General features: G+C 41.9%; 1 protein-coding gene across 1 annotated transcript; it reads left to right on the forward strand.

The window, feature by feature from the left end:
- Positions 1 to 1,212: 1,212 nt before the first annotated feature.
- On the forward strand, positions 1,213 to 22,751 carry faxcb (failed axon connections homolog, metaxin like GST domain containing b). The gene is made up of 6 exons (XM_049584686.1): positions 1,213 to 1,671; positions 6,686 to 6,821; positions 7,833 to 8,029; positions 13,494 to 13,711; positions 18,329 to 18,445; positions 18,995 to 22,751. Exons 1-6 carry the CDS (start codon positions 1,412 to 1,414, stop codon positions 19,318 to 19,320), a joined length of 1,254 nt encoding a protein of 417 aa, XP_049440643.1. The 5' UTR covers positions 1,213 to 1,411; the 3' UTR covers positions 19,321 to 22,751.
- The last annotated feature ends 2,633 nt before the right edge of the window (positions 22,752 to 25,384 follow it).

Below are 25,384 nucleotides of genomic sequence, written 5' to 3' on the forward strand. Positions count from 1 at the left end.
ACTATTTCTATGGTAAATAATGAGGTTTCATGCTCATATATACCACAATATTTGTAGACATAATTATTATTTAACCAAAGCTGTGTGAAAAACTTACAGAGAGATGGAACAATGTAGTAAGCTAATATAAAATGTAAATTGTATATGACCAAAATCATGTACTGTGGGCTGTTTCGGGAGAGGCAAAATAATACAGCAGTGAATCAGGTTGTTTGAGCCTATTTGGAAAAAACTGAAGTGGACTGAAACAGCCGGTCTGAACATTATTAACATGTAGAGCTGAAACTATTAATCACTTTGTTGATCAACAGAAAACTAATCAGGAACTATTTTGATAATCGCATCATCGTTTGGGTCATTTTCAATTAAAAAGGGTGCTTGAAGTCCTAACTGTGAGGGAATTTTGTTGTGTTACAGCCTGTAGCCTTGGTCAGTAAAGGAAATGGATGATAGTTATGCTTGAGGTCAGCAGAAGGCATAAAAGAGGCCTCGAGGTCAGGAAACTTGACCTTTGTTATGAACGCGCTCCATCTATTATCTCCCAGTTGTTATGGAGGGAGTGCAGCTGTCCAGATAAGGGTGCCTAGCTGGTTCCGTTGCCATAGCTCCCAAGGTTAAGGGGAGGGGAGATTGCCATATGCCCCAGGCTCAGCAGATGAGAGCATCCTTTTATGCATGCATGTGCATTTTGTAAGAAACATTTAATGTGATTTACAGCGAGCCAGGTGAGCGTGCTTGTTGTTTAAAGTTAGTAACCAATAGAAACGTCACAAAGCCACACATCAGTACAGAATAACCTTATTTGGGAGTGTGGAGTGACTTGCAAGGGATTACTGTCTGAGTTAAATGCAAGAACAAGGCAAGGACACCCTCATAATCTCTGGACGACATACACATGAATGTGATCCATCAAAGTCTCCTGAGGTCTTAAATCATCAGCTTTAAAAGTTCTTCAACTCTAAATGACATTAGAAAAGATTAAAGTCACTGGAAAAGTTAATGTTCAGCTACTGAAAAGTAAGTTTTCTTTATTTACAAAAATGTTTTTGAAACTGTGAATTGTCACTCTTATTGTTGGTGTGTATAGAACATTGTAGAAGCCATCAAAACAACATTGCAACACCACCCCAGGAGTGACATTTAATTTTGAAATCTGTGACCGGAAGTGAGGCTGCTGTGTTTCTGGGTACCTTGACAATGTTCTGTACACCCTGCAAAGGGAAAGCGGACTGGGTGCAGAGCATCATCCAGGGGAGGGCGAGACGAGATGTTTACTCCTTGTGATTTTCTGGAGAAATATTAGCCACACCGCCGCCGCCATGCCGTAGACAACCCGCCGGGCGTGTAGATGAAGCCTAACGGGGACTACAGCAGGGAGGAAGCGGGGTGGCTGTAACCGAGTGGAGGGAGGATGTACTGGGCTGCTGGCTTCGCCTCATCCCGGCCGTGTGTGGTTGAACTCGGGCGGAATCACAGCCTGCCCCTGGGGCTGTGCGGCTCCGAGCAGCAGCAGTCTTTGTATGGCTATATCATCGCCTTCCCTCTACAGGACTACGGGGGCATCATGTCGGTTCTGGGCTCGGACTCCTGGTGGAAGAAGACTCTGTACATCACCGGGGGGGCCCTGCTGGCTGCTGCAGCCTACCTACTGCATGAGCTGCTCGCCATCAGGTAGGCACCCACAGCCTAGTCTGCTTATCACCATCACTGCTTTTTATTCAGCCTTCAGAGCTGTGATTGTTAATCTGCTGACAGGGACTGATTGGTCTCACTGGAATAAAAAAACATGAATGGATATGGGAGTCCTTCCATAGGATGTCATGTCTGCGCAGATCTCGCGGTGATTGCTGCCCATCGTGTTTTCCTCCTTCCAAGGACACGACACTAGATGGAGGAAAAAAAAAAAAATTAATAAATAAAAAAACGAGTCACGCGTCAGCCCGTGTGCTGGCTCTCGTGCCAGCTCCGTCTGCACCTGAGCGTGAATAAACGAAGCGCTCCTCGGGCGCTGCGGAGTCACACCGACCTTTATTGAACTCTATTGTGAAACACACAGCTGCTGCCTCGAAATATGCAAAGAAAACACACATGCAATGCACAGCCAGACCTTGTAATGAGGTCGGATTAATAAGAAATAACCAGGTCCTGATCAAGTGATTAACTCAGGACTATTGTTAGTGCACAGAATGCGTGCCTGTCAATGGAGGGATTATTTTTGGCCAGACCAGTGCCGGGGAGTAAGTACATCCTGTTACAGTGGCCTGGTAGTATCTGCTTTCACTCCCCCTCCTCCCCTCCCTGCCGTCATAATCTGTGTAACCTTGTATTTCGTGCAGAAAACGCTGCTGCTGAATCACGTGCAGGCTACTGAGGCTGGACCCGCAGCCTGCCGGCATCATCTGCTGCTGCCATGTGATGTGTTGTTGGCACTGGAAGCAGCAGCTCTGCCACAGTCAGCTGTTATTCTCACTGTCCCCCTCCATGAGAGATCCTCCTTTGTGTCCACAGAGCTCTCCAAGTGGCTCCTCAAAGAGATTTCAGCCCCACATTTAAATAGGCAGAAGGATGCATGGGGCAGATGAGATGAGGAGGAGGAGTAGGGAGGATGAGGATGAGATTTGGAGAGGTTTCAGCACCACGTGACTGTGGACAGCGACTTTCGAGACTTGGATCAGTTTCAGCATCACAGGACAGTGGACAGAGACACAACAGGCACGTCACAGTTCATAGATTTCGCATACTGTATACATATCTCTATATACACTCAGTTTATTAGGTACACCTAGCTAATGCAACAAGCCTGCAGCAAACCCTCCATTCAGCAATTGTTAAAACAGTTTTGCAGATGTTTTGATTCTACCAGCCATATTATTTTGGACACTGCAGTTTGTAGTGCTGTTTAACTGTGTTGCACTCTGCATAGAGGTGTTTCTGTGATGTGGCGTCCCTCATTCATACACATGGGATGGACAAAATCCTGCGAGGGGGGAGAACCAGAGGGGTATAAGTGACTTTTGAGCAACTTTACAGGACAGCCAAAACAAAAAATGACCAGACTTTGTCCTGACTTCATTTATTGAATATTAAAGCTTCATAAACATGTGGACATTATACCTAATGAGCAACATTTTGACTTCAGTTTAAAAAAAAAAAAAAAAGAGTGAACCCTTTTTGGCCTCAAATAGTTGAGCGTTAAGTCTTGTTTTTTTGATAAATAACTCTGGATTGGTTAAGAATTCACACGCAGGGGTGTCGGTGGCTTAGTGGCAGAGCAGGTGCCCCATGTACAAGGCTGTTGCCACAGCGGCCTGAGTTCGACTCCAGCCTGTGGCCCTTTGCTGCATGTCACTCCCTCTCTCTCTCTCCCCCTTTCACACTTGTCTGTTCTATCAATTAAAGGCTAAAAATGCCCAAAAAATATCTTTAAAAAAAAAAAAAAAACAGAATTCACAAGCACCCTTTTGACAGAAGAAACAGAGCTCATCGAGCGCTTTCATTTGACACAGACACATATATTTTTGTCCAAAATGTTACTTTCGCAACTCTGGTTCTCACTCTTCACAGTATAACACAATACAGTTTAGCAGCACAAGAAGCTCCATCCACAAAAATGATCATATGTGTAAAAGTTATGAAGTGGTCACTCTTCCTTTTGCCACACACTGGGCTTGCACGTTTGATAAAGGTGGTAAAATATAGAAGTGATCATAAAGCACTGTTACTATGCCAAATAAGCAAATGTTTCATGTTTTGTATGTTATCAGTGGTATCCCAAATGACACAACAGCTGCCCCCATGTGAAAAGAATTGGAGGTCGATATGTAAAGCATCCATTGGTACCAATTGGTTCATAGCTTGTCAGGAAATGGGCTAAATAATGCTCCAGAGTTATGGTACATTTTCTTGAACTCTCACTTCAAGATATTTGAAGAAAGATGGGTCCTACAGATACCCACAAGTCTCTCCTAAAATTGAGAAGGCTTGTTCTTAGTAAATGTTTTTTTTTTGTTTTGTTTTTTACAATCAATGTACTACAAATTACATGTTAAAGCTGTATGTTTGTCTTTTTAATGAAAAGGACAACCAGTCTATTTGAAGAACTACTAATCACCTAACATGTATTTACAGATACATGACACATCTAAACAGGATTGTGGTGGAACTATTCAGAAATTCAGTTTGGGCTTTTGGTTTGATTTGGTTTTGTGTGTCACCCCAAGATTTTCAGTGGCTCCATCTGGTCACCCCTAGGAAACATTTCTGGGGGCGTCACTGTGCATGGTTATATGTGCTATGTATGTTTTTGCCACAAAGTCATTAATGAACAAAGACGCCCAGTATGTTTTTATACAGAGTTTTATGGTGTTATATTGCATTGTATAGTGATGTTATTTAAGTTTGACTAAGTAACAACAATAGACTCCAGAATGGTCAAACACCTGTGTTGTTAGATCAATTCTGAACAACCTGTAAGAAACTGAACTGAAAACAACTGTAGTCCGCTATTGAAACATGTCATCAGGTCATATTTAAAAGCAGTTCTCATAAAATTAGGAAAGGTCTTGAAGTATATGATGATAAAGCAACGTTAAGTATGTTTCTTTTTGGCTGTTAAAGAGGGCCATGGGTCTCTAGCACCAGTCAATTTGTGCTTTGAACGATGTAGTCTCATTTTCATCTTTAAACATAGGCCTTCTGCACAGCTCAGCAGGGAATTAGATGTTACCTAATCATGTTACAGCCTAGAGAGGTGTGGATATAACTTTATTGCCGCTTTATAGGCTGTAGTTTGGAGTGCTGTTGAATCGTATTGCTTTATACTCAGAGGTATTCCTACTATTTTTATTATTCACTTACATCACTGAGGATGGACTGAATATTAGAAATGAGTTTTAACAAAAACTGAACCTTCAGGAAAGTCTTATTGCAGGACTGCTGTATTACACAGCATCATTTTTAGCTCACCACATCTATTAAACTGGCAGCTGATTGTATTATTCAGAAATAATGTTAGATCAAAGGTGGAGTACGCCCCCTGTACAGTTAGATTCAATTATTCAGACTTGAAGAGCTTTGGCCAGTGATAAAAGACATGCTAAACAGATCAGACAGACAGGAACAAATGATACTAATGCCAGTTTGTAAAGCCTCATTTTAGCCCTGCCTGTGTGCTGCATGAATAACACCTGGTGTGGAACAGAGACACATAGATCAAAACTGTATTTCTTTTTTAACTCTGGTTAGCACCTGAAGTGGCATAAAAAGCTTCAGCAGGCCATATAAGTGTTATGGAAATGGAAAATATATTGTTTGTTTTGTATATGCCCTATTTTATGTTCCTCTTGATGGTAACATTTTTTTATTGAAGACCTTAAGTCATCAGTGTCTGATTACCAGCAGATCTGAATCAAACATTATTCACCAAGTGTGTTATTAGCCTGGTGATAATAATACAGGAATATTGGCACATTTGCCACAGGGACAACAGACCCACAGCGTCCAGGGGCCACAGACAGAGAACAGACCATCGGTAGAGTAGTTTATAATTGTTTGTAAGTGTTCAGACAGCAGGCACAGATGTCAAATGTCCAGCAGTGTGTTTGCTTAAAACTGGAGCAGTGTGATGACTCATTCAGTCGATAATTTCAATTTTAAAAAAAGCTCTTAATGCCACACACAGTCTTTTCCACATACTCAGCCTCAACTCCAAGAAGGCTTTTTTTTTTTTTTTTTATCTTACTCTGAAAAGAGATAGTGTTAACATAATCCATTTGGTTTCTGGTTAAATTAACATAAACAAATAAACACAGGTAATCATTTACATGATAAGATGACAGATAAAATCATAAAACCTGTAATTGACTGATTAATAGAATGGATTTCTTTCTCCTTGGAGTTCAGCCAGGACAACAATATGTAGGTCTGCACAAAGCTGTTGTTTAAAGCTGATGAAGTGAAGCCCCCGTGGTCTGAAAATAAAAATGTGTTGGTGGGTGGTTGAGAGCTCAGGGACACAGGACCCACTTGCTGTGTCACCATGCTCTAATAAACTAAGGGTTGTCAGAGCCTGAAACTAAACAGCAAGTCCCGCTCTCTGTGCAGATGCTGAGTCCTGTTTGGTATTTATCTCACAGCACTGGCTGACCTAAAAAACAGGTAGTACCACTGGTCGCTCTCAGCCAGACTGGTGACAGTTTAATATTTTAATCAAAGGATGCGTTCATGTCTTTTAAGTTTGCGCCAATGCTCTCTTTACTATTGTTCCTGCTGGTGTCTGAGAATCATCAGCAGGGTTAAAGCTGATATTTCTCCCTGAAGAATCAGCCATTTGCTGCGGTTTGTTTCTAAAAAGCATGAAACGCAATATCCACAGTGTGGGAAAATCCTTTAAAGCATTACACACAGGAGTTAAGTGCTAAATTCTGCTTATTGTCAGTCAAATGATTCCTCAAAAGCAAATAAGAACAGAGGATTAAAGTTGAAATTAAAGTTTGGTTTGACACCATGGATTTTAAATTCAAATATACCAGAATATGTTTAGGAAACAAAAAAACAAATAAGAACATTTTATTCAGTTATGTTATACAGTATGTATTGTAAACTGATCTGGGAACATAAGCTTAAGTAGATTAGTCCAAACGACACTGTCTGTTTACTAATGGCATTGTTTTCCTCGTCTGTGTAGGAAGGAGCAGGAGCTGGACTCTAAAGACGCCATCATCCTCCATCAGTTCTCCAGGCCAAAGAATGGCGTGCCCAGCCTCTCACCCTTCTGCCTCAAAATAGAGACATACCTGCGCATGGTGGACCTGCCCTACCAGGTGATACTCAGCAGACTGTCTCAGAGATTGATAAACACAGAGCTACAGGAGAGGACTCTGATGTGCTCTTTGCTGTGGTGTTTCTGCACTACACCTCCCAGAAATCACTAAACAAACAGCCTTCCATGTTGTGTTTTTCTGCAGGTGTATCATGCATTACTGTAGCTGGTAGTCTGTAATGTGGTCATGCTGACTACTAGGTCCTTCCAAAATGTATACCAAGCAAAACTGCTTTTGAGCTAGGTTGACCAGTGATTCCCAAACGATTTGATTTTTGACCCCTTGAAAGGAGTCTGTTTCTACTTGCAACCTTTCAACACTGATCCAACTTTTGCAGCTCAGTCAAAGAGTGAGTTTTCCCTCCTCAGATGGAGTTCAGTAGCCTTCATTGGCCTTGCACAGACTCACTTACTGGTACACATTTATTTATAGATCCAGCCTCCCCTCTTGTCTTTGTGGGAAAATCTCTTTTAAAACTAGAGACTAGTTACTGCTGGGCAAACAGACCTCAATGTTCTCTGCCCCTGCAGCCTGGAACCACTTGCAGAGAGATTTGCAGCTAGATAGACCTGATCCTGATTAGGGCATTTAAAAATGCAGGGTTTGGAGGCTAATTCAAGTGGAATTCGTAATTGCTGTCTTAGCAAAATTTCTGTAGCAGAGGCCAGGCTATCCTAACTTTAAATCCCTAATATGGGTTAAGCTCCAAAAACAATGGATCCTACAATTTCCATAATGCAACTCAGTGGCATCTTACATTAGACCCTTCCTGCCTGGTAAACAACCACGTCTTTCAAACTCCAGCCCTCTAGGATTTCTGTTATAAGTTGTTGTGTTGTCACAGTGTGAGTAATATTCCTCATGACGAGTAAACTGGACTTTCTGTGTAAGATCAATGGAGTCACCCTTGAGAGATCCCAGAAATCAAGAAGTGGCATGTCAGTCTACGATAACATGCTCTTATTGTCCAGAAAAATGTCAGTATTTATATGAATCTGTTTCCCTCTGCAGAACTACTTTGATGGGAAGCTGTCGCCGCAGGGTAAGATGCCCTGGCTCGAGTACAACCACGAGCAGGCTTCAGGGTCAGAGTTCATCGTGGACTTTCTGGAGGAGAAGCTGGGTGTCAACCTCAACATTAACCTCACCCCGCAGGAGAAAGCTGTGTCCCGAGCTGTCACCAAAATGGTCGAGGAGCACCTGTACTGGTAGGGGAATAATATATGTAGAGAGTATGTAGTGTGGGAGAAGTTACAAATGTGTCTTTGGAAACCTGGTAGAAGCTGTGATTCCATTCACTGCAATCTCTTTTCAGTCTCTGCTGAATTCAAATACGAATCCAATTACTAAGCAAATTTTAGCTGATTTTAGAGGCAGAACACAATGACTTTTTTATAATTTGAGATAACTGTTGTGCTTGAGGGCTGATTAAAATATGTACATTTATATTTACATATTCATAGTTAAAGGTGCAGTGTGTAGGATTTTGTGGCATTGAGCAGTGAAGTTGCAGATTGCAACCAACTGAGCCAATTCTTTCTCAGCATGCAAAGATATTGCAAAAATATTTCTGACCGGTTACACATGTTGAGCTAATTTTGCTACTCCTCAGTTTACAGCACTGCGCACCACACGTCTGGTGGGAGCTAGCTAGCAATGCTGCTCCTTTGTCAATTACCGCTAGTAATACCATCCAGACAAAGCAGCGTTGGTGTGGAAACAAAGGCCCAACCTGCACTCACCCCTCCAGATCGACCCAGAGAGTAAGCGACTCAAGTTTGAGCCCGAACCCCCTTTAGCATTGTTAACTAGGCCTATGTTATCATTGTTAGCTCTAGCAGTGTCAGCATGGCTAGCGGTGCTAACATAGTTAACAATGCTAAAGGGGTTTTGCAGCTCAAAATGAAGCCACTTACTCACTGGATCGACCTGAGGATGGGCACAATTTTTCCGCAGCAACATCTTCCCAGTGGAGGGATGGCCCTACCAGCAGTAATGTAAATGAGCGGCACCACTAACTAGCTCCCAACCAACCCAACTGGTGCACAGTGCAGAGCAGCTAAGGCTATCGTTAGCTAACCAGTGGAGACCGGAGGGTGGGCAGTGGAGACTATGTTATGCATGTTAATGCAGCCAGCGTAGTGTCTGTCAGCAAAGCCGACAGATAAAAGACAAAACATTTACATGACAAAACAATAATAAAATTTCTTGTGTTTCATGTCATTTCACATGTTTTTTTTTGTTTTGTTTTGTTTTTTTTAATTAACCAGTAAGTTACCAGTTAATGGGTGTCAGGTCTTGGAAAGCAAAATTAAACAAAACTGACATCTCTAGTAAAAACGCAAAATGCCCTCTCTAGAGCCAGTGTTTGGTTTGTCCATTCTGGGCCAATATAGAAATCTGGCGGTGCACTATGGCAGACTCTGTGGAATAAGATGCGCTATGTAGATATAAAGGGCTGAATCTAAGCTGACAAAAACACATTTCTTAGTTTCATTTGATTATACACAAATGAAAACATAGTTATAAATAATATATAATAATAATAATAATAATAATAATATAAATATTAAACTCAATTTCTTCCAATAGATCCCCATAAATCCTTCACACTGGATCTTTAAATAAATATTTTAACACCAATATTAAACAGTGTCAGAAACCACCCACACAGATCGCTTTGAAAAACAACAATGGCACACTGATTATAACAGCTAAAAATTACATGTTGAGGTCTTTATTTCATGTGTTTTTAAGCATTATTTACGCAGCCCTCCAGCCCAGACTGACTCTATCCTTACCATCAGTATTGCGTTATCAGCCATCCTTTGCTGTGGTGAGTCACTCCAGTACCTCTGGGTGAGAAACACACTGCTGCTAGGAAATTGTTTACCACTCCTCCCACACTCTCATAGGCTCAGAGTGTTTTCCATTACCTAAAAGCTCTATCCATCTTTCACTCTCCAGCCCACTCACACGCACACGCACACACACTGATCTAACACGGTTTGATCCAGTGTGATATGCCCCATTGTTCTCTATTTTATAATGTCAGGACACATTTTGAACTAACCCTGTGAATCTTAGTCGTCACTTACAGACCATTTAATGGTTTTCATCTGTAAAGAAAGAGATGAAATGAGGATGTGACATGTGTGACCTCACTGTTTAGAAATGGTTTAGAAATGTTGTAATTGGATAAAATACAGTTGTGAGATTGCACTTGTGTGTGTTGTGAACAGCGAATTCTGTACAACATTTCTTCAAAGCAGCAGAGGTCATTCATATAACCCACATTCCCTCTCCCTGTGTCACCTCCTTGCTCTCCTTTCTCTGCTCCTCCACCCACCCTCTGCCATGTTTGGACCCACATATAGACCTATTGATTGAATTATTTATGTCAGGGAAGGGCAATGTAGCGGCCTGGTTCCTCTTTGAAGGGCTACAGAGTGAGTGGCCAGCGGCAGCAGCATCTGATAGTTAGGTCATATACACTCTGTTTCCCACCACCAGCCCTTCTGATCGATGATGCTATAAAAATAAGATAACAGGAAACTAAAGAAATAGTCTCTGTGGCAACTGTGCTTCATGCTTTATCCACTACTGATACTGAAGCAGTCACTTGAATTATTAATCTGTTAGAGAGTCAACAAAGACAACAAGCTTTTAAAGAATTAGATTTTTAATTATTATGTTAAAGCTGCTTTTAGTAATATTTTTCATGTTAACAATGAATCAAATGAGTTTGTACAATGGGAACGGTTTTTTTTTTTTTGTTTGTTTTGGGTCAGGAGTTGGTGGAGTCTAAACCGGAGCTAAAAGGAGAGTAAGTATTGGTCATGTGCACAAATTTTGGTTGTCAGAAGTATCAATACTTTGAGCCTTTTTCAATACCACATGGTTGAAATGATACAGTCTCCATTAAGGGGGCTCTAAGCAAAATTAGGAGTGTATAAGGTGTCAGGACGTTGTTCTCAGCACAGTGCTGACAGAGCTAACTGTGTTAACCAGGGGAACAGGAGGATGGGCACTACACTTGTAACCACTGTAACCACTTGCTTTGGTACGAGAGGTATTCAGTATTGTTTTTATACTAATATTGTGTTTAAGATTAAAATTCTGGTATTGCGACAACTCTTATATAAATGAATGCTAATGTTGCTCTGTGTCTACTGAATGTGTACATAGGCAGTTGCTTGCTAACACGTTTAAAAACAACATTATAAGGTGATAATATGTCAGATATATGTATTTTTTTTTACAGCTTTTTCAACTGCCCCAATGGCCAAAATAATTAATAAATGCAATTTTAAATCAAATTATTTCTGCAATATTTCAATAAAAACACAATTGGTTGGTCTAAGTAGTTTTTTTTTTGGTTGGTTGGTTTGCTGCCGTCCTCTGCTGATGATACAAAGTAAATCATCCCACCTTTAATATTGTCCCTTTATGACTTTTACCAAAGCGGTTGTTACAGTGGGACCAATACCACTATTACTCATTATTATCATCGTCTCACAAGTCATGACCATCAGCGGGAAGAAAACCTGCGGTCTAACCCCCTTCAAAGTGACTCTTGAAACAAAGGACTGTACATCCTCACGGGACAACAGATAATGTAAGAGGAAGTAATGTATGGCCCCTGGACAGTCACCACTCTCAGATGTAATGCAGATCTGATGCTTTAATTCAGTTTCCATTGAGCGACGAGTCATCCAGAGTGATCCAGCAGCATGCAGGCTGGAGGCTCCCCCACAGTCGTACCATGGCTCAGGGGTTAACCTTGACCAGCAGAATTAAGACATGAAGCTTTCAGGCTCTCAGACGAGCTGTGGGAGAAGTTCAGTATTTCCAATGAGGTGGTGTGAGAAAGTGTGTGAGGATATTGCAGCTTAATCTTGTTAGCGTCTACACGCACATGCAGCTTGGCTGGACAAACATCCACGGTGCAGAGTCGACAACGAGTGTACCAAACATTAGAGATAGTTACTCTTTTTATTACGCTTGTTAATGAGATAAACTGTGTCTTATTGGTTTCCTTTATTAAATCTGCACCAGTCACAAAGGAGGAGATGCAGATAAATAGAAGCAGAGTTAGAGAGGGATTTCGAGGCTTTGAGTTGGGCTTGTTTGCACACACACACAGGATCTGTCTGTCTGCTGCTGTGAGACAAATCTCTTCTTGACGTCAGCATGGCTCACGTAGCTGTCCAGGTTTCTTTGTGTTTTTTTTTATTTTAACACAAAGCAAAAGGGACTCTGAATGACTCAACAAAGAGGCCATACAATGCAGCAGTAAGTGGATTTTTTTGTCCAAGAATTTTAATCCAAATCTGTAATGGAATTTTTGGGATATGTGCACAGTCACCTTTTCTCCTCTAACCTATTTTTGGATGAGAGGCAGCGTCACACTTCAAGCGTTTCCTCATGTACACAACAGCAACCTGACAGTTTGAAGGGCTGGATATATGATGTTGTCTCCTGGCAGCAGGTTGAGAGCAGTATCGCTGATAAATGAGCAGTAAGACGGAAGTGGTGGTGCACTTGTATTGATTAGGAAGAGGTCAGTTGTCAGAACTGGAATTGCTGATGAGGAATTGCATGCTTGCGTAAAGAGCTGCTGTTAGTATCCTGAGATTATAGCGTCTCATCACGTGCTGCTAAAATCAAGACTTAGCACCCCAACCCAATGGCCAGAATAAATGTTCGCATGTTTCTGCAAGCCATGGATATGTTACATGTGTATGTTTTACATATAGAGGACATGTTAAAACGCTGTCTTTTTATGCTTCAATTTTTAGTTTTATGTCGTGTTCTGTGGTTAGATTTGGGCACAAAAAATACTTGGTCAGGTTTAGGAAAACATCTTGCTTTGGCTTAAAACTATCATTGCAAAACACCTGCTAAACACAGCTGGACATGTCCCAATCTACTGTTAAAAAACACCAGCTTTGTCACTGTAAACACTGCCAGGCATGTCCTGAACTATCTGGAAAAAACATCCATTTCTGTCGCTACAAACTCAGCGCACCATGTCACAAACTGTCATTAAAAAACATCTGCTTTTGTTGATCTCAAACAGCACTCTGCTGCTCTCTGCTGCTTGGCAGACGTCTTGCCTAAGTGTCATCATGTCATCCATTAGTCTCCAACAGTGGGATTCTGGTCATAGACATGAATGTTGGGGAACATTGTTTTCTGCTTTTACAATGTCAACCTGCTTCACATCTGTGTAGATTAGATGCTACTGCAAATGATGCTGAGGATTGGTGAGGCTATTAGAAGGTGTAGCATTTTTGGTAGCAGTGTTTCCCTCAGCAGCATGATCCTGGTACTGTTGAGATGCTGATAACATTTTGTAGGTTTGGAAACAGACTGAACTTCCCTGCTGCTGTGCATTGTTTTGTTTGCTGATACATTTGGCTTTATCTCTCAATCTGATTGTGAGTTAATGGAGTTGCATAACCTGGTACCATCGAAGAAAGAGCAGAAGGAAGCAAGAACCTCTTACTTCTTAGTGAGACTTCACTCCTGCAAGTGTTAGTGGAACTCATTCTGGGTTAAAAGATCTGTGATGTAGGTAGTTTGGTGCCACACTTGTTCCTGCTCTGAGGCAGTTAGGCAACCAGTGTAATGTTAACCCAGTGTTGTCTGCTGTGTGTGTTCTTTCAGGACAATAGCCTACTGCCAGTGGGTGGACAACCTGGAGGAGACTCAGAAGCTTCTGGCGATGAGCGGCCCCCTGAGTGACACACTGAAGTGGCTGCTGAGCCACCTGAATGGCAGCATGGTGCGCAGGGAGATGTACGGCCATGGCATCGGACGCTTCTCGAAGGAGGAAGTCTATGCACTGATGGAGAAGGACATGAGGACGCTGGCCACGCTGCTGGGTAGGAAGAGGGCTGTGTGTGCATGTGTGTGTGAGTGAGTGTGTGTGTGTGTGTGTGTGTGTGTGTGTGTGTGTGTGTGTGTATGTGTGTGCGCATGTGTGGCATTATTAATGCCACTTCTCTTAACCTTTGCATTTAAATGTACTCCATTAAGACCCACTTACCTTATCAAATGTATGAGCTGGGATTACCCAAACTCTGTTATATAATCTGATAATGGATTTACCTTTTTTTTTTTTGATAATAGAATTATATGCATTTGTTAACACAGCAGCAGTCTAACTCACCGGATGTAGACTGTGACCGTAAGCCTGCCACTGAACCACTGATTTTGGCCGGCATTCTCCCTTCCTTCCGCTCTCTGCGTGTTAGCGTTTGACTGTTAATGTTCTTTCTTTGTGGGGCCATTTTAATGACAGTGCTTGCCTTCCTACATGTAAATGTTCCACCAAAACACCCCTGACAGTATGTTGCAGGAGCACCGTCATTGCACTCTGGGCTTGGCAATGCTCAAGACGACTGTGACTGGTTTAAAGAAACAAAAACAAGCTACAGCATTTTCTTTTTCCTATTAACAGAAAGATAATATGTGCTTCCAGACCTTTCTCTAGTGCTGGCATAGCACTGTGGAAATAGGTCTGGCTACAGGAGACCACTACAGTACACATCTCTAGCCACTCATAGGAAGAGTTCTGTTCTGTTTTACTGGATAGTCTAAAATGTATTTAGAAACTCATTTTGGTGGATTATTGCGGAGAAATTTGGCAACTTTTCCGGAAAAGCTGCTGTGTTATTTCAGGAAATCAGAAGTGAGACCCTAAAGAAAAATTTGTATTCATGGTGATGACTGTGACATCTTTATCAAGCTAATTTGTTACAGACTTGCTCGGCTGTAATGACCAAAGTGAAAAGTGTAGGATGGCTCTGACAGACTAATGTGGCCTAATGAAGCATTAGTATCAATGACTAATAGGCCCTGACAAATTATCTCAGAATACATATGTACAGTGATAAATCCTGAGATGAAAAGGCATGTTTTATCATATCAGTAAATCATTAACATACAGTACAGGCCAAAAGTTTGGACACACCTTCTCATTCAATGCGTTTTCTTTATTTTCATGACTATTTACATTGTAGATTCTCACTGAAGGCATCAAAACTATGAATGAACACATGTGGAGTTATGTACTTAACAAAAAAAGGTGAAATAACTGAAAACATGTTTTATATTCTAGTTTCTTCAAAATAGCCACCCTTTGCTCTGATTACTGCTTTGCACACTCTTGGCATTCTCTCCATGAGCTTCAAGAGGTAGTCACCTGAAATGGTTTTCCAACAGTCTTGAAGGAGTTCCCAGAGGTGTTTAGCACTTGTTGGCCCCTTTGCCTTCACTCTGCGGTCCAGCTCACCCCAAACCATCTAATTGGGTTCAGGTCCAGTGACTGTGGAGGCCAAGTCATCTGCCGCAGCACTCCATCACTCTCCTTCTTGGTCAAATAGCCCTTACACAGCCTGGAGGTGTGTTTGGGGTCATTGTCCTGTTGAAAAATAAATGATCGTCCAACTAAACGCAAACCGGATGGGATGGCATGTCGCTGCAGGATGCTGTGGTAGCCATGCTGGTTCAGTGTGCCTTCAATTTTGAATAAATCCCCAACAGTGTCACCAGCAAAACACCCCCACACCATCACACCTCCTCCTCCATGCTTCACAGTGGGAACCAGGCATGTGGAATCCATCCGTTCACCTTTTCTGCATCTCACAAAGACACGGCGGTTGGAACCAAAGATCTCAAATTTGGACTCATCAGACCAAAGCACAGATTTCCACTGGTCTAATGTTCATTCCTTGTGTTTCTTGGCCCAAACAAATCTCTTCTGCTTGTTGCCTCTCCTTAGCAGTGGTTCCCTAGCAGCTATTTGACCATGAAGGCCTGATTCGCGCAGTCTCCTCTTAACAGTTGTTCTAGAGATGGGTCTGCTGCTAGAACTCTGTGTGGCATTCATCTGGTCTCTGATCTGAGCTGCTGTTAACTTGCGATTTCTGAGGCTGGTGACTCGGATGAACTTATCCTCAGAAGCAGAGGTGACTCTTGGTCTTCCTTTCCTGGGTCGGTCCTCATGTGTGCCAGTTTCGTTGTAGCGCTTGATGGTTTTTGCGATTCCACTTGGGGACACATTTAAAGTTTTTGCAATTTTCCGGACTGACTGACCTTCATTTCTTAAAGTAATGATGGCCACTCGTTTTTCTTTAGTTAGCTGATTGGTTCTTGCCATAATATGAATTTTAACAGTTGTCCAATAGGGCTGTCGGCTGTGTATTAACCTGACTTCTGCACAACACAACTGATGGTCCCAACCCCATTGATAAAGCAAGAAATTCCACTAATTAACCCTGATAAGGCACACCTGTGAAGTGGAAACCATTTCAGGTGACTACCTCTTGAAGCTCATGGAGAGAATGCCAAGAGTGTGCAAAGCAGTAATCAGAGCAAAGGGTGGCTATTTTGAAGAAACTAGAATATAAAACATGTTTTCAGTTATTTCACCTTTTTTTGTTAAGTCCATAACTCCACATGTGTTCATTCATAGTTTTGATGCCTTCAGTGAGAATCTACAATGTAAATAGTCATGAAAATAAAGAAAACGCATTGAATGAGAAGGTGTGTCCAAACTTTTGGCCTGTACTGTATGTGTCATGGAATTAAGTAGCATGCCATGTACATGTATCTTATTTCCTTGCAGACAAAATATCAAAGGTTCACTTATATGTCAAAACAAAACGTGTTTGTACTTAGTAAGGTGTTCTGTAGAAGAGATGGATGAAAACAGGGAAAGTTCTGGATGTCGGCCACAGGGATACACTATCAGTTTTCAGATGGAAGCAAAGAGTCAGATGCTGGAAAGAAAAGTGATTTGCATCGATCTGTTTGTGCCATTTCAACCAGCGACCACTTGTTGTAAAATGGAAAGTTATTCACAGAGCAAAAGCGTGGGTACACTCAGCTTCTCTTTTAATGTTTTCCAGACTCAAGTGCCAGATGTGTGCATCTAACATTTGTTGTTGCTGCCCAAACTGCAGCTCTCCCAGCTTCGAGATGAAATTAGTTTACTTTGCAGTTTATTCTCTGAAGGGACAGGGAAGGAGAAGAGTATTGATTTAGCACAAGTCATATCTAAGGCCAAAAATACTTAATATCAGCTATTTGTACTTGGCCTGTTCGTAGTGTTTTCTCTGTTTTCTCTGACACAATGTGTACATGAAGGAGTACTTGACTTCATCTTAGAGAGCTGTAGGGTTTCTCCTGACAAAAACAACTGCATTAGAGTATTCTGATTACTTATTTTTTTTGGCTACTAATAAAGGGATTGTTAGCTTGTTTATTTCCATTTTGTTTCATTATTCTAAAACTGTAAAGGCATTTTTGATTATAAAGAAATGTTGGATTCTGTGTCTTATAAGAATGCATTGCCGTGTAGTTGACCTGAGAAGCGTCAGTGCCCTTCGTACTTAGCAAGTTTTATGTTGAGAGGCTCCTGCCTGTCTGGAAGATAAGATTTCGACCGTGTTGATGCTCCTGAGTAACTCACAAACTTTGTCTGACTCTTGTCCGGTGACGTGATGAGGTGAGGATCTGATTGATGTGGGACAGACGTTGTATCAAAAACAATGATTGTTTTGTACTTTAAAGGTCCAGTGTGTAAAATTTAGGAAGGTTCAGTGGCTTGTAGCAGTGAGGATTGCAGATTGCAACCAGCTGAAATTTCTCCCAATTAGAATTCCTTGAGTGTTCATTGGTCACAGGAGGTTTTTAGGGGGAGCAGAATTATCTTCAGTGGTTCCTTCCTCTCCAAAACAAACAGTCCAGGTGATGTAAGCCAAGTAAAACACAGAGTAAAGAAGTTTCACAATTCAAATCAGTGTTTCTTCTTTGATGTTTGGCATGTCACAGACAGGCTGCTCGCCCAGCACCTGCTACTGTGTGCTCACCTTTTTTCTCTGATAACTCAATGTGTGCTCTCCTTATTTATGAATTTTTACCATGAGCTGAAATATTCCTCCTTCTCTTGAAAATAAACGGATTTGGTGATTTAAAAGGGTGAAAACACAGATTAAAGCTACAAATTGCTAAAAATTGGTGTTTTTCCAATGCTTGGTTTGTCCATTCTAAGCTACTGTAGAAACATGGTGGTGCAACATGGCGAACTACCCAGACAAGGATCTGCTCCCTATTTAGATTCAAACAGCTCATTCTGAGACACTGAGAAGACTACAGTTATTATTTTCAGGTGATTATATGCTAAAGAAAACATACTTATTATATTATATTCCATTCTTACCAAAATATCTCACTAAACCCCACTGGGCCTTTAAGATTTTGGTATGCACACACGCTGGGCCAAAAGTGTCCCGATATCAGACTACTTGCAGTAAATAAACTCATACTCATATTCAAGTACGAAACCACCCAGGCTCCTTAAGTTTATTTTAATATTTATCAGAATGAAGACTGACAAGAGAACATATTTTTTTCAAATAAAGAAAGAAAGAAAGAAAGAAAGAAAATGTCTCTGCATCCAAACTTCAAATTGTTGTATATTTTCTGTCTTGTAGGAGATAAGAAGTACTTCATGGGCTCTAAGATGTCGACATTAGATGCTACAGTGTTCGGGCATCTTGCCCAGGCCATGTGGACTCTGCCTGGGACACGACCAGAGCAACTCATCAAAGGTCAGTGGATCTGTGGAGTACTCAGACATGAGTGCAACAGAATATTCTAATAATGAACTGAATGAATGAATTAAATCATTGCGTATTTACCGTAGATACTGTTTCTTTAGTTCAAGCTTGTTTTGCAGTATATAAGCATTATTTGTGCTGTCATTTGCAGTTTTCCTTGCTCGTTTGTCATAGATGTAGTTGTCTGTTCCAGCCACTAGATGGCAGTGATATCCCACTGCAATGCAGTGCTGCTGACACAGGCTTTGATTGTTGCTTTCACATCTTGCACAGAATAGGGAACACATGAGTCTCTTATCCTTTAGAAAGAAAAATCAGAGCTTGTAATGTGACAAATGAAGGTTCCTTGTTGTCGTATTGATACATCATATCTGATAAAAGGACTCATAATGAAGAGATTAGACAAAATGTGTCAGATGTATTGTGATCATCTGTATCAGACTCAAGATGTCACTAAGCACCAGTGCTACCTCCTGCTGTGTTTAACAGAACCTGTAAAAGCTTGCTCATGTGAACTTGTCATGTCTGATGTCTTTACAGGAGAGTTGATCAACCTGGCAATGTTCTGCGAGCGGATGCGGAGGAAGTTCTGGCCCGAGTGGTTCGTGGAGGTGGAGGATATTTATTTTGACGGAGATAGTGAGAGCAGCGGCGGCGGCAGCGGTTCACCTACAGGCTTGCTGGACTTTGGCCTCTTCTCCAGGACTGACACTCTGGACGACAGCGACGGCAGCTGCCACTCAGCCGGACACACGCACACACACTCCCCTGATTCTGACCACTCGCTCTTTGACTCAGATGTGGGCACGGGATCTGACAATGACATTCAGCTTAAGGAGGATATAATGCCCGACCTGGAGGTTTGACCTGAGAATGGATGCGACTGAGACTGACGGAGATGAGAACTGTGTCGGTTAGCTTGAAAAATCTGGCAGTCTGGATAGGTTGCCAGATGGCAGCTCTCACAGCTGAAGAAACTATTCCAGCTCCTCCACCTCTAAACGATATACCTTCCTGATGGACAGACTGGGTATTAATATGCAGAGCATTCAAACTGAACCTCATAACACACATGCTACTGTATGGTTTGCCCCCTCCTGTAACATCAGAACTGTCCCAGTGGCAGTTTCTCTTTGCCTTATTTGTCTTGTCCTAAGATACAGAAGCTGGTGCGAAAGGTTAACACAAAAGAAACATCTCATCTCATGAAAAGCGCGGCAACGACAGAGGAGCAGTGCAGACAAGACAGGTGGCACTTCACTTGCTGTGAAACGACGCAACTAATCACCACTCTGCCATGTGTCTTAACGCACAAACCCATTCGAACAGGTGGAGATTGATCGTATGGCTGAAAGTAACAGCTGCCGTGTCTCAGCTGTTAACCATCCGTGTGCTGGAGAGGAAACACAGATGACATCAAGTGCCAGTCCATGCTCTAGATTGATCCTTGTGTCATTTCCTTTATGCTACTATATGTGGGGAGAATCTATATCAAAACATATGTATGTCTCCATCTGAAGACCACAAGCCGAGATGTACTCAGAGGGAAAGAGGAGCAGATTTGTGCCTGTTTTATTCACTGGTTATTGTCCTTCTTTCCCCCCATTTAGTAATTATTTGCTTGCACTTTGTTATGGGGAAGTTGGAGCTTTCAATCACTGGTTTTAATACCTCTTTGCTTTTAGTAACAAGCTGTAATTCACATATTTGACCACTAGATGGAGGCAGCAGTCAGCCTGATGCCTCCTTTATTCTGTAACATCAAGGTCATTCAACCCAGTGGACCTGCAGTCCATTAAACACAGTAAATAATTTCTTCTTCAGTCCTAAACTTTAATATTATGGTTCCCATTCATAGGTGACCTGTCACACTTGCATACTGCGACTGAGCGCAGCAACAAATCAGCCTTAGTTCTTTCAGACTAAAGAAATGGGTGAAAATAGTCTGCGACACTTTTTGTTGTGATATAATTTATTATCAGTGCCACTTTGTTATTCTTTCTATATGATCTTATGTGTCAAATATATATTTTTTGTTAATCTTTGTGTTCTTATTGCTCTCAAAGAGAGATGTTATTTTGCACTAGTGGAAATTTATTTTCACCTTATTTCAACGGGAGCAATCTGCTGTGGAAGTGGAGAAGAGTACAGGCCAAATGAATGGGAAACATTAATGTGTATATCAGTAGTACAGGACAGTGAGTCTTCTGATAATGATTGTTATGCGAGGGTACCGTGCTGCTTATGTTAAGTTAATTTTCCTGGGTGTGAATGTCATCAGTGAAGCAGTTGATGAAGTCTTTGTAGAGACAGTCGGAATACCAAATCAACAGAACTCAACATTGCTAGTTTAAAAACCTTGGGTATAAAATGGACCAAAATGTCTCGGGAGGTGTTTGCTTTTGTCTGTCACGTTAAGCTTGGTGGAAGTGCTTGTAATGGCAATATGATTGCTGTAAAAAGATTGTGGTGCATATAGAGTAGATGTGACTTAAGTTTCAGGGTCAGTTCACCCAAATTAGAAAAACTTTCCCACTTAAATCTTGTGGCATTGAGCCATGCAAATAGTTTTGGTTTTATTCCTAAAGGTTTTAAGATGTAGGCGTCAGTGTGATTTTTGCATCTGCCTTGATACAACAGAGGGGTATGGATTTTTGTTTGTGGTGCTCAGAGTATCCAAAACAATTTTTCATTCAGATGAATTTCCAAGCAGCGTTCCTAAATCGCTCAGGTTAATGTTAATGTTATGATTTTTCCATCTATGGTGTCTAATTTAAAATGTGTTTCCCCTCGTTCAAACAATTTAGAATGAATTTAGAGTGAAAAGTGAAAAGCCCAAGTTCCCAATGAAGTCTGTGGACAGTTTCTTTACTTAAAGCTAATCAGTATTTCTTCTTTATCAAAGGGCCATGGCACAATTCCTGGCTCACCAACTGGCCCCCTGGCAAAAATAATTGGACGTTAACATTACTGTCTGTAAGAGGCTGTGGTATGTGCATCTTTTGAAACTAGACAAACTCTAGCATACATTGGTACCAACCATGTCGACATAGCTAGTCAGGAAAGGGGCTAAATAGCACCCCAAAATGCGGCAAATTTTTTGGCAAGGGAACAACTGGCATGGAAATTTTTCAAGGAGTACTTTAAACTCTCACGTCAAGATAACTGAATGAAAATGGGTTCTGCTGGTACCCACGAGTCTCCCCTAAATGTGAAAGGACAATCTACTCCTTCAAAGTAAAGCTGTATGTTTTCAGTCTATGCACATCAGATAATTAGTAATATTAACTGTAAAATAAGAAACCAAAGTATATCAGTATGCAACTTTCCATACTGACATAGTTTTCAACTAGCCTATATACTTAAACAGCATAATGGAATCCCATAAATTTAGTTATGACTTTTGCTTTTGGTGTGTGACTCCAAAATTTCAGCCCCATTGCTTCTGACTCTGTATTTCTGTTTTACAGCCCACAGCTTCACTGTGTGGGTTCACTCTCAATGATCTCATCAGCATCATTTTTAAACATAGCAGGCAGGTGTTTTATTAAATAAAAATCCCCACTGTACGCTATCTGCTCTGCTCCAAATGCCGACAGACAAAGTTAGTGAGAAGTTGGTGACCATAGTGGAGCATTCAGCTGCGTGATAGGCAGAGATTTCCCTCAGGAGTCGGTGCAGAACATTGGACCTACATTTATCAGATGGCCAGAAACACGGCTCCACATGAATGCTAATGTTGCTCCGTGTCTGCTAGAGATGTAAATGTTTGACAACAAAACAAAATCTGACGGAAATCTGAGAGACTAATATGAACACCTGGACACACAAACCAAGACTATCTGCGTGGTTATGTAGCATTTGGAGAAGATATGTGAAGATACGTTGTTTCACAGTTTGGGTGAAGTGACCCTTTAAATGAGGAGCCTGAATAGATAGGTGAGTTAGTGACAGAAGGCAAGAGTTTGATCGAGATACTCGGACTCTGGAGACAACCTTCTTCCATCATGTCGCCCTGTGGTTCACATCCTGACCCAACCTGGCTTGAAATGTGTGTTTTTCAGTCACCTCATCCAGTCTGGGCATCATATACAGTTGGACTGCTTTAATCAAGCCATATAAAAACTAAATGTCTTGTTATTGGAAACTATGTCATAGCATTACTGCTGGGGTAATGTAAATATTGTATGTGTGACAAAGTGTACCATACTGTATGTAGAGCTGACTGACTGATCAAACTACCTATGGATGTGCAGTCATAAACTGGAGCGACTGGATGATTTCAATAAAGACTAGCTGTGACAATTTTAAACAGACGTTTGTTATGAGATTGATTTGCATCCGTATTATGTGTCTCAGGTTAATGAAAGGCTGTTGATGTCATGACGCCGTTTTACTGAGCTCTGCACTGTAGTTTCGTAATCATAATAGCCCACAGATTGTGTTATTTTGTCATATCTCTGACTGTATTTTATGTGTGTATGGTTGTGTGTTTTCAATCAGGCTAACAAGTTGCAATCATTCAGGTGCGGAGGGGGGCTGATTAAGACTCTGCCAGCTGCTGGAGGCAAGACAAGAAGAAGAGAGGAGCAGGAACTGGAAGAGGAAAAGTTACAAGGAAAAAAAATTTAGGGGGATAGAAGGAAGTTGAGCCAGGGCAAAGAGGCACAACAAAGCGTGGAAGTAACCAGGAGCGGGAGAAGGAGGGATAAAGAGGAGGAGAGGAGCAGGTGGTGGAGAGGAGAGAAGGGGTGAAGAGGCCAGCATTGAGGAGTGAAAGGATAGATAGGAGTCACTGGGGAGGAGGAAAGAGGAAAGGAGCATCAGGAGTTCTTCGTGGGGAGAGATGGAGAGTTGAAGTTTAAGAGGAGGAGGATGGAAGCGGCAGAAGGGAAGGAAAAGGAGAAAAGTCGATGGGGAGGAGAAAAAGCAGACAAGAAAAATAGCAGCAGGAATTAGAGGAGAGGAGAGGAGGAGGCGGCTGGGCTAGGGGCCCGGGGAGGAGAAGCGAGGGCCACGGATCAGGAACCAGGATCCCCGGGGACGGAGCAGGTGCAGGCTGCGAGCGAGGCCTTTGGGCCTGAAGGGGCTGCCAGAGCTTAAAACAATCTGCACTGCTCCTTTTTTAATTTGGCTCTCTGAACAGCCCACCCTCCGCACTGACTGTCTCTCCCTCTCTCCCTCTCTCTCTCTATGCTTAACAGATCAGCGATCCACAAAGAGGGGTAAACACACACAGAGCAAAATTAAAATCGGAACTCCCCTGGCACGGCAAAACAAATTAGAGCAAACAAATTACAGAGAGTCAACACACAAACAGTGGAGCATCTGTGGCTCTCTGGACTACTGGAGCCGGTGGCTACCTCCCACACCACCACCACCACCACCTATAGTACATGTTCACAATAAACTCTGTGTCAATCCTACACACTCTGCAAATTCTCTTCAAATCACTGTGACTGTTTGTGCTCAAAACCGTCCTCCGTATGCTGTTGTTTTGTCATAGTTTTCAGGAAACATCTTCTATTGCATGTTTAAGATCAGCTTTAGAAGGTTTAAAAAGACACTTAATGGTTGGTGGATGTATGTGTATGACCATCTGGGTGTCATTCAAAAATACACGTACAGTAGTGCAGTCTTGAATACTAATTTTCTAGTCTGTTCTAACTTTTTAAAGTAACACACCTGCTTTCGCTGTTGTTGTGTGGTGCTGTCATTCATCCACTGTATTGTTTAGTGGGGCTATGAGCTAAACTGCTAATATCAGTGTGCTAGCATGTTGACAGTGACGTGCCTACATGCTGATGTATAGCAGGTATCAGGGCTGGGTGAAGGAGAAAATCAATTATCACAATATTTTTGACCTCAATATTGATATTGCGACATATTTGTAGGGTTGACTATTGCTGCTTATACAATATATTTACACAATGAGATATATATGGGTATATATACAGTACAGGCCAAAAGTTTGGACACACCTTCTCATTCAATGCGTTTTCTTTATTTTCATGACTATTTACATTGTAGATTCTCACTGAAGGCATCAAAACTATGAATGAACACATGTGGAGTTATGTACTTAACAAAAAAAGGTGAAATAACTGAAAACATGTTTTATATTCTAGTTTCTTCAAAATAGCCACCCTTTGCTCTGATTACTGCTTTGCACACTCTTGGCATTCTCTCCATGAGCTTCAAGAGGTAGTCACCTGAAATGGTCTTGAAGGTGTTTAGCACTTGTTGGCCCTTTTGCCTTCACTCTGCGGTCCAGCTCACCCCAAACCATCTCCATTGGGTTCAGGTCCGGTGACTGTGGAGGCCAGGTCATCTGCCGCAGCACTCCATCACTCTCCTTCTTGGTCAAATAGCCCTTACACAGCCTGGAGGTGTGTTTGGGGTCATTGTCCTGTTGAAAAATAAATGATCGTCCAACTAAACGCAAACCGGATGGGATGGCATGTCGCTGCAGGATGCTGTGGTAGCCATGCTGGTTCAGTGTGCCTTCAATTTTGAATAAATCCCCAACAGTGTCACCAGCAAAACACCCCCACACCATCACACCTCCTCCTCCATGCTTCACAGTGGGAACCAGGCATGTGGAATCCATCCGTTCACCTTTTCTGCTCTCACAAAGACACGGTTGGAACCAAAGATCTCAAATTTGGACTCATCAGACCAAAGCACAGATTTCCACTGGTCTAATGTCCATTCCTTGTGTTTCTTGGCCCAAACAAATCTCTTCTGCTTGTTGCCTCTCCTTAGCAGTGGTTTCCTAGCAGCTATTTGACCATGAAGGCCTGATTCGCGCAGTCTCCTCTTAACAGTTGTTCTAGAGATGGGTCTGCTGCTAGAACTCTGTGTGGCATTCATCTGGTCTCTAATCTGAGCTGCTGTTAACTTGCGATTTCTGAGGCTGGTGACTCGGAT

The sequence above is a fragment of the Epinephelus fuscoguttatus genome, linkage group LG8 (genome assembly GCF_011397635.1).
Source record: "Epinephelus fuscoguttatus linkage group LG8, E.fuscoguttatus.final_Chr_v1".
Lineage (NCBI taxonomy): Eukaryota > Metazoa > Chordata > Actinopteri > Perciformes > Serranidae > Epinephelus > Epinephelus fuscoguttatus.